The sequence below is a fragment of the Botryllus schlosseri genome, chromosome 16 (assembly GCF_051294905.1).
Source record: "Botryllus schlosseri isolate E-star chromosome 16, Bs_hap1, whole genome shotgun sequence".
NCBI classification, from domain to species: domain Eukaryota; kingdom Metazoa; phylum Chordata; class Ascidiacea; order Stolidobranchia; family Styelidae; genus Botryllus; species Botryllus schlosseri.
The window spans coordinates 2147310-2161629 of NC_137251.1; the positions used below are offsets into that span (position 1 = coordinate 2147310).

Below are 14320 nucleotides of genomic sequence, written 5' to 3' on the forward strand. Positions count from 1 at the left end.
ATTGCAAGACGTCATTATACGAGGATAAATGTTGTCCAACATGCACCTTTGATGTGAAAGATTAGTCAGTTTTATCCACGGTTACCATACGACCTCTTATAGGAGGATTTGTCCTCGAAAATTTCCTTCGAGGACACCCAAATCTCATCTTTTTTGGTAATTCGTCCTCTTTTATAGCTTTGAGAGGCTGGCGACTGTACTGTACGTACTCGTACAGCGACAACTAAAAATGCCATGAATGACGCGACATCCCCAACCTAATTTTCGTGAGAACGGAAGGAAAAATGGCCTTTTTTAGTGAACCCAATAATATTACTTGTAAAAGTTTTCAAATTACCCGTTTTCTCGTCCGCTATTATATCTTTTGTAACTTATAAAAGGTCATATTTTTCGGATCTGAAAAATGGTAACCCTGGTTTTACTGTATTTCAATCTGTGACAAAACCAGTCCCAATAAAGGCGGAGAAAACATTTAACATGTATAGGGTCATAGCCAGGACGATTTTACTTGGCTGTAAAATAATATATGACCTAACTAACGATGCGTTGACCGGCATTAGAGGGAAAAGCGTAGTTGGGTGCCTTTGACCTTCATACAATAGTATTAGTAGTGGCGTAGAGCACACAATAATATCAACGTATCTGGTGCGTGTTCGTGTTCGTGTCTGAGCGATAAATGTTAGGCACAAACAGCTTCTTGAAACCATATCGTAAAAGCATTTGTGAGGATTTTGGATCCATATTTTACCTAGGACGAGTCAATGAGACATTCCACGGCACTCATTTCACACATGAACAATCATTGTTTGAACGTAGCAACGAAATATACCTAATGCTGTTGGTATGGTAGCTTCCTGCACTATCTGTAACGAAGTAATCGACAAACAAAGACAATCATAATTTGACGCTGGGAAAAGACATATGGTACCCGCGCCACCGCGGTTCGATAAAGGACGTTTTCGTTATGTTCATTAGACGGATTCTTAGAAATGGTGGTTAGTAGTGTCGACTCACGTACTTCGCAGTACGCTATGTATCTCTTCTCGCCTTTGGATGATCGGCAGCACTCGAAATAAGTTTGTTACGAGTTGGAAGAAAATAGTAGCCACACAACGCATGTTACGTAGTGTCATTGTATAATGTATATACATTACATTGCAGTGTATTTCTGAAGAAATTAACTCATGTATGTTGACGCGCTTCCGTAGTCCTTGTACAGGAAATAAGCCGAACGCATGCCTCTGCATTTGTCACATTTCGGGATGTGCGGTTGGCGTGTGAGTCTGGGCTGCTCGTGCTCATCAATGAAACACGAGAGTAAAGCAGGAGCTATCACGAGAAGTGTACATGAATTCTGTAGGGCCTGCGGTGCAGTGACGACAGGTTAGGATTTGTTATACGCAACCTGGTGATGTGGGCTTAATATATGGCTGGGTTAGGTAATTTCGGCATGTACGGATAGCGTGTGAGTCTGGGCTGCTCGCGCTCATCAATGGAACACGTGATTTCTGTAGAGCTCGTGGTGCAGTTGCGATAGGATTTGTCACACAACCTAGTGAAGCGCATTGAATATAGGGTCGGATTAGGTACCATAAGTCAGAGCGAGGCAGGCTCAAGAATATGGTTGCTTGTCATCAAGATGGTGGATTGCTGTTGTTGGTGCTTGGCGGCTAATCAGCAATCAGCTAATCACGCTTCAAAAGTAGCCTGTGCGAAAAAGTTTACTCCGTTCAGCCAATGTCTTTATGATTCGATTTTCACGTGTTAATTTTACCTGTTGTAACCGAACAACCACAGTTTTGACCTATATTTATAGCACGTTTGTTTGAAGCATGCATTTTATCAACAAATGGATACTAGCTCGCGTCTATACGAGTGCATAAACCCATACTGGCTGGACTGTAGCAATGCTTCCTGTTGAAGCGAATTACGCGTTTGCTAATGGATCACTTCCATTGCATCCTTGTCAAAAATATCCCACATGTCGAATATTTGGCAGGTTGCCGTGTATAGTTTATATAGCCTAAATCCTGCAGTACCTGGCATTTTTATAATTCTGTCGGAAAGACAAAGTACGCATATCATGAAGACACTTTGGATATTATATTTAAATGTGATACTGTTAGTAATCGCTTCCTCCGACGATTCACATGAAGACGAGACCGTTACTACTGCTTATTCTAACTCGTCCGTTACAGCGACTCCACCAGGTATGTTTAGGTTTTATTGCAGTGATATCTATCAAATTTTGGAATCGATGATTGTTTTGTGGTGTTCAGCAAGATAAGATTTGACGCCATTCAAGTAATCGGTTGATACAAATATCTGATTTTAAAATAACTTCGTGAAATGACGGCGAGCACACCTTTTTAACCGTCCGTGAATATAATAGCGATTTATTTGGAAACGTGGCTTCTTCCAAAGAGAATAACGCTCAATAGATGACTTGACATTGAACAATGATCAATGACAAGTGACCACCATATCTGTACCGACAGAAAAATAATCGGTCTCGTTGAGAAGTGATTAAATCTTCAAATTTATAGGCTATTTCATTCCCGTAGCCGTGGTGGTAGTTATTATTATTATATCTTTTCGCCGAGACATTCGATAGTCCTTCCGCCTAAGTGATAATTAAACCTTCAGATCAGAGTTGAGCTTGGTGATCATAAAATTGCAAATTGTATCGAGTGACTTTCACATCCTGGATATTGATTACCCGTTTACGAAGATAAACATTAGACAGTCATTCACTTGCGCACTTCTCCAGCTTTACCTGGCCACGTGCTGGATCGAATTTCTCCGGTTTCTCAATAGCCTAATAGCGGTTTCTCAACAGCTCAAGACATTTTGAGTTACTTGCAATAGGATGTCTTTCCACTACGTTAACCTACGGTCCTACGAACCCAGCTTTCTCGCAATCATATCGCTGGGTTAGACGAAACTGCATACTTGCATAGCCCCATAACCGCATTAAATACATCTTGTTGCCGGCAAGTTTCAGGTAACGCGACGGCCATAACAAGTGACTTGCATTGCATAAACAATTACGGAGAATGCTTGTCTGCCAACGATACTTGTTCTAGCGATCGAGCACGGGTTTCGGGAGCGTTGTGTGACGATTCGGACGAAGACTGTTGTATTGCAAGTGAGTACAGACTACTTTATTACTATGAACAGCGCCGCCAAATCCGCCCTATCAGTTTACCATATAGTTTTCAAGTACAGTAGTAGGCCACAATTACTCTGTGACTAGTTCACTGGGAATTATCAAGTATTGGAGGGTTTTCAGGTTTGCAAGTTTTCTGTAAAGCAGCTCTAAATATAGTGGGTTGCCACTTGCCATACGTCTGGAATTTCGCTGTTTAAACTGCGTCCGGGAGGAAAAGCTAAAATATGCCTATATGTCCGGAATTTTGAAGACTTGAAGGGAGGTGAAAAATGTTTCGTAAATCAACATAAACAATATTTTATTTTAGGTAAGATTTATGCTACTTGAAATCTTTCTTGCGCTGCGTACGATATACTGTCACGTATATTGATATTAATTTGAAAAATTAACGATAAAAATATATTGAAATAAATATCATTTACTCTAATAAGACTAATTGTAATCGTAATCGTAATTGTAGTAGAACCGTATATTCCTAGTGTCGATAAGGCCGTTTGGATGCTTTGTCAAAGTTACTGGTGCTTAAGCTTGCAGTCGTTTGTCCTTTCCGGCTTTTAGTATACCCTGGTAGCCTATCTGTCAAAGGTGTAAAGGAGGATGTATTTCCAAAAAGCAGGAAATTCAGACGTCAACGGAGGACATCTTCGATTTCCTGAAAAAGGAAGACAAATCCTCCTAAAAGAGGACATATGATAACCCTAAGGATGCTACTCTAGTAGAAGTGAACGTCAGCTGTAAACTTCCGCACAAGTATGGGTGCAAAAAGCGATTTCCAAGGCAGGGCAAAAAGTACCAGCAGAAAACGGTACATTCAAAACGTATCGAATAAAAAAGCGATTGGGGTGTTGATATCGTGAGAAGACGAATAAGACTTCTGAATACGTCCCGATGCCCGTTGCAACCAATACCAGTAATTTAGAAACAGATTCCGTGAATGTGATACGTCGTCATATCGACCGATTTTCATGCAAATCCACTCGGAAACAAAATTTTAAAAAAAATTGAAAGTCGGAAGTAATTTGATTTGAACTAGGTTGAAATAAATAGTTCCCAAGTACTATGTCCATTTATCTCATCGGATACGCGTTCTAGTACCACAAAATACCACCATTCGAAAACAAAATGCATATGAAAATATAAAATATACGATACGATAGCATCATAATCATTTACAGGTTGGGCAGTGCGGTATCCGAGCCTGTAGAATGGTGATATTTAAGGGCGATTAGTACAAATAAGGCCATAGTTAAGTTCAGTTACTAAACTTCCGTAAATTGATAATACTGAGGAATTCGAACGCATAAAGTGAGGATATAGAAATATAATTTGAAAAGGTGATATTGATCACACGTAAAGAAGTGTTAGTTCTCACTTTTGATGTATTACCAGTGTTCAATCGCGAGGCATATCCAATATCCATACAGCTCTCAGTTTTTCAATGTGAGGTGAGGTTCCTAACTGCAATATGAAATAGCACTCAATCTGCGCGTTAGTTAAGCCATGGCTAGATGCTATGATGTGGCGACTATAGTCTTAGATATTTCATTTGAAAGGGAACGAATAGCATTGTGAGTGTGTAATTGGCACTGCTGACATGGAGAGGGAACTCGACAAACGTTATGTACGTTTTAGAGTTGCCTACAATATAGAACATCGATATTATAGGTTGTAGTCCTCGTTTGGCAGAGTATATTTCGACATCTTAACGCCTTATTGTTGCAATGACCTCCCAGCGCTTGACGAGCGGAATAAGTGGAAAGACAGCGACAAAGAATGTCTCGCGCAGTACGGCGAATGCATGCTGGAAACACACGAATGCAAAGGATCGTTCGGGAACTTCACATGCGGCGGAACGAAGCATCGGAAATGTTGTGTGCCATGTAAGTTTGCAATACTTCCAAATTCACCTGCTCGTGGGAATATGCTAAGTTCGTCACTGGGGCGGGTCTTTCATTTTAGTTTAAGCCCGTTCAAAAGATCGTGGTTTATCAATCCCGTGTTTATCACTATCAGCATGGACGTTAGGGTTGTTCCAAAATAATATTTTTTCAAATTTTGCAGGCTATTAGCTAAAATTGTTGGGTTGGCTAAAAAAACGTTGCACACAAAATTTGGCTCACTCACTTTGAATTTTATTTAAAAAATATTTTAAAATTATGTTTTACTGTCTACTCCATGAAATTGTGGAGTTTTCAATTCCAACTGGTAGAAGCGAAGATATTGAAGTTGAAAATCTTGGATTTGAAAAATGGTATTTACTGTGGGTAATCCAAGAATTCATATTTCAAAACTTGAATGACTTCATTCGGGGCCTACAATATCAATATCGTAGGCCCCGCTTCGTTTCTACTTGCTGGAATTGAGTCAAATTTGTTTTCGATCGTTTTTGTAGACAACTTAACAATTTCATGGGTTAGCCAGACAATTATTTTTAATTTTTTTTATAATAAGTCAAAAATCTTCCAACTCTTATAGTTGCAATTGAGTCAAATTTTGCCCATAACTTTTTTTTGGCAACATAACAATTTTAGCTAATAGTCGCAAAAATTTGAAAACAAAATGTTATTTTTGAACAACCTTAATCGTCCATACAAGCACAGGATTGATGAATCGCGATCTTATAAACGGGCTTAAATTAAATTAAAAGTCCTACCCTACGGTTGCACTAGCATATTCCCATTGAACGAATTTGAACATTCATATAAGTACCAGCGAGTATAACTACACACTATAAAGCTTAAAGAACACGCTACTAGGCTAATCGTTGTACCTAGGCATTATATTATTTGACATACGCCTGTGCAGCTCCCCTATTCCTAATTATATGATTTGATCGCATTAGCGTGGTGCCTACCTTTCACCATGACTCATCTCACACTGATAAAAACAAAAGTGTTGGTGCCGTTTTTTCATGAAGACGTAGTTTCAAAATACAACCAAGGTCACGTCAGCCGGCGTTGGTGGAATATGAAAAAGCCTAATTCTTTACAAATCGCGGTCGATATTGTGATATCATCGTATACCGATAAAGTGACGGTGGATCCAAGAGCCTCTTCGATGTTTGAAGTTATTTAGTTCAAATGTAATTATCATTCTGACCATGTCAATTGTCCATATTGTCCAAATCACAACTCTATTAATCGCTATAACTTTATCGGAACTCAATTTATAGAAAGTTGCCCAGATAGTTGTTAATTAATTAAGCCAGCGCAGGTCACAATCATTTCCGGACCAGCAATGGTGAATACGGCTCTTTCATTTGTATTGTAAAGGCTAGCAATACCTGCAGAGTTTGGCTACCGGGCCGAAATTTTCGTTAAATAGTCATCAGCACTTGAAGGAACTGCTCCGCATTGCCTAGATGTCGTATTAGCTTGATCTAAAAACCTTGCAGCCGTATCACCACAAAATAATAAACTTCATACAATAGCCTACATTTCATTGTGACGTCATAAGTTCGTAGTTTTGAATCGTTGTGTTGTGGCTCTTACAGCCAAGATTTTTGATATTTGGCTCGCGCATGGAGCAGATCTGCCCACCACTGGTATATCGTATTTTTGCGGAATACCGATAGTTAGATTAGCAATAGGGTCCTTGTGTAGGTAGGGCATCGCGAGTCCATTGACATTAGAGAATTTCAATGCGTATATTTGGAAAGATTACCGTTCGTTCGAAGCAACCGCCATTTCTCTTGCCGCTTCTCGAATTATACGCGTCGCGGTAAAGCCCTTGCTCTGCTGTTTTATGCCAAAGCATCCCCACTAAATCACTTCTAGCGTACATCGTGCTTCCTGCTTCAGCATCGTAATGCAATAAAGCGTGCCAATCGATCTATTTCCGTTGTCGCCTATTATGTACCGAAAACGGGTTGTCCTCGTTAAATTGCGTATGTAACGCAAACGCAGCATTAGTTGACGCCGAGATATCCTTTTGAAATCAACTGCAAAACTCTCAAATCACTTTGTCGCACGACTTGAACCCTTAGCCCCGGGTTGTCATACGTCGGGATGTACTCTACCATCTCCGGGATTTTGGTGTAAATCTTGGTCCAAGCTATGCTATGTTTAAAACTCCAGTAATCTCAAAAATATTTGATTCTACAGGTCTTTCTATAGGTTGCCACTTTATCCTAAATTTTTTGATTTAATAAACATTCTCTGTCTGTCACTAACCAATATCGACCCTCTAATACACAATTCCAAATCGAATTACATCATAATTATCAATGGCGCATTGTTTTAGACCTTCAAATCCAAATTTATCCTCCATTCATGACTCATATGGCACGGACATTATAGGGTAGGGTTACCATACGTCCTCTTTTAAGAGGATTTGTCCTTTTTTTTGACTTTTTTGAAAGTGTCCTCGGAGGACGCCCTTTTGTCCTCTTTTTTGAAAAGTTAGGTCAGATTTAGAGCCAATTGCGAGTAATATGCCGTAAATTAGCACATATAGGTGACGCTCCGGCGGGTATTTAGGAGTGAAAAACGGTGATTTTAGCTATGAGCGAAAAGTTGACCTTTTTTTAGTCAACCGATCACAAAGTGGGAAAAATTCACCGGTTTTTGAGAATTCTTCTCCGGTTTTGCAAGTCTCAAATTTCTGAAAAAGTGTCCTCTTTTTAGATTTCCGAAATATGGTAAGCCTACATTAGGGTGGTGTCTGGAACTGATTATCAGATCTGGTCTTGAATGAGATTCCAAGCCAGGTCTTCTGTTCGACCTAGGACAAACTCTTATAATCCATATTGAAGCTCAGAATGCTTGAGAATCCTATAGTCATCACTGGATTTATAAATGGTTCCTAGTGTTTCCTATATCCTAGCTTCAACTCAAAGTTACCTGTATTACTATAACATGTACAATGGTACATTGTACATTGTACATTGTACAATCGTCGACTGTAGGCGGTAAGCTTAGTATAGAGGCACCTGATCATGTTTTCCTCCCATTAAAATTTAATTCAAATTATAGATACCTCACACAGCCCACTTGAATGCTCATCTTGTTACATCTACAGTAGATACGGCAAACCAAATTATATTTCTCTGTTTAGCCACCGAGGAGATGGACACTTGGACAGACGAAGATAAAGTATGTCAGAAATCGATGGGTACTTGCAAACTGAACTTCCCCAAGGAGTCTTGTCAAGGAACGTACCAGGATGAGACGTGCGGTGGCCCAACGCAAAGACAGTGCTGTATTCCAGGTAGCGAAGTATAGATCGGTATATTATACTCTTGTGCACTATATTGAAATTCATATATGAAAATCAGGTCGTGTCTGCACAGTGCACCACTGAGAATGTGGTGCTTTGTTTTAGATGGACGGATATTCAATGTTCTTTCCAATTCTAGTCGCTGTCGATTACCCCTGACGAGTGTCAGCCGAACATATTCGTTTCTTGTCAATATGTATATATTATTCCATCTTATACTTGAGTTCTGTACCTCTTCAAATAAGCGCCATTTCCATGTGATTTGGGCTATATCAATGATACTGTAACCTAGATTTATCTTTACTATATTTTCCCAGTATATAGTCTTACGAATCATATGAACATTTATATCAAAACTAGGGAAGCACTCTTACTCCATATGCTGCTACTGTTTCGTTAATCGTAATCAGCGATGTTCAATCTCACTTTATTGCAATATACGACACCATCGCATTCGTTTTGGCAGACAGTGATGTTCAGAAAAAGTGGGTGGAAAAGGATGAAAAGTGTCACGACAAGTGGGGGGTCTGCCAGTACAAGTTGGACGATTGTTCAGGAAGCTATGAGGATGGACTGTGTGGAGGTCCGGTTCAGAGACAATGCTGCATCCCAGGTCTGTCTATATCGCTTATTAGTCTTCGCGTAATGGCAGACTGAACACAGGTACATGGTAAAACATGGCTAAATTCTAATCTGCCGACTTTATAACTAGAGACCGACGGTTATCGAATTTTTTAGCCGATAAAGATAGAACGCCGATATTCGAAAGATATGACATCTAGCTTAATGCGCATTTTCAAAACTTCAGAGCATGATATGAACAGGTTTACAGGCATTGCTATGCTGGCACATGATATATTGATATACACTAGAAAGTATGCAAGCTATAAAAATACATCAATATTCCCAGTCTGAGTTTCAAATTATATGCCATTTGATACCGATATTTCTTTCAATGTGTGAAATCCACTTGATATCATCGGCGAAGCGATAATCGGTCGGCTCATACTTTTAACGCTATCAATTTGCCATCTAGGTTTTTTGTATGCTTGCTTTCTGTGATCTGGTCACCTTCAGCCTTGTGGAACTGATCTTTTTGATGCTCAGTGCAAATTCCTATTCACAAACAAGTTTAACTTCCTACTAGACCATTTGTTTATTATTTCTCCTTTTCGTGAACCGTTTTTGCGTCCACAGATGTCAAAGCTAAGAAGCACTGGGACAAAATGGACAAGAAATGCTCGATAAAATTCGGCCATTGCCAACATGACAAGGACAATTGCACGAGCAGTTATGAAGATGGCTCAGACGCACTCTGCGGTGGACCTGACTATAGAAAATGCTGCGTTCCAGGTGATTCTGCAGCTCTACATCATGAATCCATAACATTACACAAAATTGAACCGTCTCTATTGCCTCAGTAACATAATATATTTCTCTTCGGTTTTAATCCTAGCTTGTCTATAACGCCGATTTCACACTCACAGATTCGGAGACTGTTTCGGGATGGAGTGCGCACGACGAGTCTTGCTCGGCGAAGGGTGGTACGTGCCAGAGTACCGTCAAGAAATGCAACACTGACTTTGCTGAAGGCTTGTGCGGCGGACCGAAGGACCGACAATGCTGTTCCTCTCCAGCAGAAGAGAGTGAAGAGGAGGACGAAAGTGAAGAAGGTACTGTCTATGTTATTATGACGTCATTCGTATTGTTACCCTTCAGTGTTACCGGGTCTCACAAAAGAGAGACTACGAACACGAAAGCGAAGAAGGTATTTGCCCTGTTGGATTATTATGACGTCGTTTGTACGGTTACGCCTCGTGTTTCCGGTTAACCATTCGAATCAATTAACAGACGCTACTGACAGCGAAGATGACAAAACTACAGAGAAGAAACCACCGATAAAACAGAAGCATTTCTACGAGAATAGAACGCTGATGTTAGGCATCTCTGTATCGGCGTTAGTGGTGCTGCTCATAACTTTAATTTGTTTAATAAGAAAGGTAAGATACGGTAATTTCAGTCGTGCCGCATACAATATTTCATTTTTCGTTTGCTAAACGACGCCCTAATTCCCATAAACCGACAACGATTTATATTGATATCGTTCATATGCCTTCCTAACTAGTTTTGATCTTAGTGAAGGGATAATTAACCGTGAAACCAAGAGCTACTTCTTGCGTACTGATCAATGCGCAGGGCTACCCGCCACTACCGCCATTTACCAGTATCTATGGTTGAATTTCTTCACTTTGACAATCAGAGCTCTGAGCAGGGTTTGCGCTACTAAGAAAAGATAACTATTCCTGAAACTCACGCCAGCGTCTCCCAGTTCAGTTGCGTTGCCGCTCTGGGCACCAAAGCATCAACTTACACATCGTCGCCCGGAAATATTCAACAGATTCCTTTTCTGACTCCGCGAGGACGAAAACAAGCAACGCCCCTCAATCGAAAACTGCGTTCGCTTGTTCTTTGATGTAGACTGACCCAGGTTCAACTGCTGTTTACAACCCCTCTCCACTTAGATATTTAAAGCTCTCATTTGAATATTTATACTACTGCCAACAAGGGCGTTGGTGACCCCTGATGCAGTGCATGTATATTGTCAATGTATCGCCTACGTGCAGATATGTACGTTGCCGTACACCCTTGTGAACATTATCAGCTCTTTCTGCCTGTATAGGTTCATGGACAGGCCAGATCGTGCTGATATTGCCATCATTATTGACTTTATGACAATGTGACGACGTGACACCGAGTAACAAGATATATTCTATTCAGAACCATATTCAGTTTGTCTGAAGAGTATAAGAATAAAATACATTATTTTCAACTGTTTTATGTTCCAGCGGAGATGTTGCAAAGGTCACCGTTCATTGCGCGGAGATCCCAAGAAAATGCCTTGGTACAAAATGGAGTATAACGAACGTATGTTATTCTAAATGTGTTGAAAAGGGATGTTTTGATATCCACTTCTCCCCCTAGTTGAGGAAGAAGACGAGGGCGTGAATCTAACTGCAATGGAAGAAACGACGCCGACTTACGCGTAATAAACGGTATGTGATCCCGTCGGTTTTCCCCATGCTTTTATGTGTGATCTCTATGGACGGGTTCAAAAGGGCGGAATAAAATGTCACGTATCGGCGCAGTTATGTTTCTTATAGACATAGTGCATGTAAGAAGAATAACACAAATTTGACTAAATTTCTAAGCCTGACCACTGACCGTGGCTTGGTGCATGGCCTACAGCCCTACACATCATTCAACTCAGTGTGTCTTAACCCTTTTAGCGCTCGTACTACCTGTCCATTGTCAGGCCGCCACCAAACCCTGGTCCTGGACCCACCAATGGGTGGTTTCAACACATCTTGTTCTAATGGGTGTTTCATCACTATCCTTTAGACCAGGGACGGGAACATACGGCCCGCGAACGGATTTTTACCGGCTCGCATAGAGTTTCTACCCAGAAAGTGAAATTATATTCTGAAAGTATTGACAAATTTCATGAGTCAGAGAATGAATCCAAGTTTGTCAACCTGAGAAAGATGGACATGAAACTACTTGCTCTGTTCGGGTGTACTTATATTTTCGACCATGTAGATTAATGAGACAAGGCTGCGTTCCAATATAACTGATGTTCGCGTAGAGTCTTTACCAAGGGTTTCCACATACGAGATGCAGCCGTAGTTCAAATAACTTGTTGAGATCTCTGACCGACCACAGATGTCTGATTGACTTCAAAAGCTACTGTTAATAAATTTATAAAATACTTTCTGTTCCGTTATACTTCTCTATTCTTTGAACTTGAAGTTTACATTAAATACGATTTATTCCTTGTACATGTGGATATATACGCGATCAATGTATATATTCTGTAATCCGGCCCTCCAAGTGATTCAATTTCCCATATCCGCCCCGCCGATCGTAGAAATTGCCCGCCCTGCTTTAGGCACTCGATTCACAACAAACACAGTATTTCCGTTCCGAACAAACCCCGGGATCGCACATATCACGGACACTAATTCATTTCGTACCCCTAACACTAATGCTAACCCCTAAGACTAATGCTAACCCCTAATGCTAATGCTAACCCCTAAGACTAATGCACTTCGTACCCCATTTCATACCCCTTCGTACCCCCAAGCGTCCACGTACACCTGGTTAAGAACCCATGATTCAACTATTGCAATACATAGGCCTGCCGAGTGCCAACATCGCCATTATCAAGCTGCTTCGTATTTGGATTTACTTTTATTTCCCCTCAATCCCGTATATACGAAATCCTGCAACGCATTCGCTTGGTCCATGACACTCATTTCCCTAACATTATGCGTTTTGGTGCGAAGTGAAGGGCACTACACAAGCTTTGGGGAAATATATCTAAATATGCCGTTCTTCATAGATGAACCAGGTATAGAACGAAACTATCTACAAGCGGTGGCAAAGACTTGAGGACAGGGCTGAAATTACTGCCGCAGCAATCGATTTGTGAAGCATTCATCTCCTCGAGCAAATTGATATCGTTACAGATGTCAACTATACGAACTCGGCACAATTGTGCGGTGGATGGAAATCCAAAAGATTGCCCGCGCTTTTTCTGTTCGATTTTTTCTAGAGATAGTTGTTCGTAATACTTATATCACAGTGAATGTAAAGTTTTTTGTTCGGTATACTTTCTGCAAGATATTCAACCGAACGGGTACAATGTTTTTAAATAAATTCAAATCGATTGGGATGCCGGACTCTTTTGAGCAACACTATTGGGTCGTGGTAGACGTTGGGTTCCATCGTCAAATAGATATTGTATTGTTTTTCCATAATTTTGATATGTGAAATGGTTCTGGAATATCTATCTGTACATGTATAACACTGCTGGTCGAGATGGGCGTTCTATTACTGCTCCTACACATTGGAAGCTTCTTATTCGTATTAAGAGCAGTATATCACGGCTGTTTCTCCAATTAAGCGTGACCTGGGTTTGCCATAGGAAATGGATGAAGGAGGCGATATCATTATTTGTTACGGACTCTCTTATGTGTGAACAAATCCGAAACCGATTGTTATATGCAACTTCAAGACCCTTCTTCGTTGTATAGAATAGGGAAGACATCACACTCGTTTCACATAACATATAGTCCGGGAACCGAAGTGCATGTCCGTTACGATGTCGTAGTACCTTATGTGCAATTATTCAATTTATCGCCTCTCTAAATACAGGTACCACGAAACACTTCGTATCAATAACGAATTCGTAAGTGTCGAGTGTTATGTGAATCAAGTGGCTTTGCAAGACAGGTTTATGGCTACTTGGTGCTTATTATTATTGGTGTTTTGCTGACATTAACAAGTTGATGTACGCGTTAAATTACCACTTTGATTGCGAGCGTGGATATCTGATGTATTCGGAACTTCCTCTTTGGATTCCTTATAGTGAGTCATTAAATGTCGACAGAAGTTCGACAACAAGTAGGCTTATATATTCCCTATATTTACATGTGCTTTTCAAGACCAAAGTTCTATTTATAACTCTATTCACCAGGATTACAGTCATCTGAAGAAAACTAAGCTGAATTATAATATTTCACCTGAGCTGTTAGCTAATGAAGAAAAGATTCTCTGAAGGAAAGTTGATGGCCCCGACTCTGACCCACCAAGCCCGGTATTTGAAACGGGACTGGTACGCTACGCTGTCGGTGTATGACCTTATATAAGTCACGATTAAATCAACGGTTCATACTAAGCAATAACTCGAAGAGCATTCAGGTTCATGAATAATATTGCGAAAGGATTTCCGCGAGACGAACCTAACCTATATTAGACTACTGAAAAAATCAGTAACCCCATCGTGCCAGGAACATTCTGGAGTTTGTAAGATAGTCAGCAATCGGTAAATTTGGCACCCTTAAATTAACAATGTTATTTTAAATAACCAAT

The 14320-nt window shown here is 40.3% G+C and overlaps 1 protein-coding gene across 2 annotated transcripts; it reads left to right on the plus strand.

Moving 5' to 3' along the window:
• The first annotated feature begins 1414 nt into the window (after window positions 1–1414).
• Window positions 1415–13121, plus strand: LOC145459142 (uncharacterized). Of its 2 annotated transcripts, none has more exons than XM_080337770.1 (11): window positions 1415–2210; window positions 3005–3148; window positions 4906–5052; window positions 8228–8380; window positions 8856–9002; window positions 9587–9742; window positions 9877–10062; window positions 10241–10389; window positions 11236–11314; window positions 11372–11442; window positions 12789–13121. In XM_080337770.1, exons 1-10 carry the CDS (start codon window positions 1982–1984, stop codon window positions 11434–11436), a joined length of 1455 nt encoding a protein of 484 aa, XP_080193896.1. In that variant the 5' UTR covers window positions 1415–1981; the 3' UTR covers window positions 11437–11442; window positions 12789–13121. The 2 variants fall into 2 exon arrangements, with proteins under 2 accessions (XP_080193896.1, XP_080193895.1); XM_080337769.1 differs by having other exon boundaries at window positions 1418–2210; window positions 2999–3148.
• The last annotated feature ends 1199 nt before the right edge of the window (window positions 13122–14320 follow it).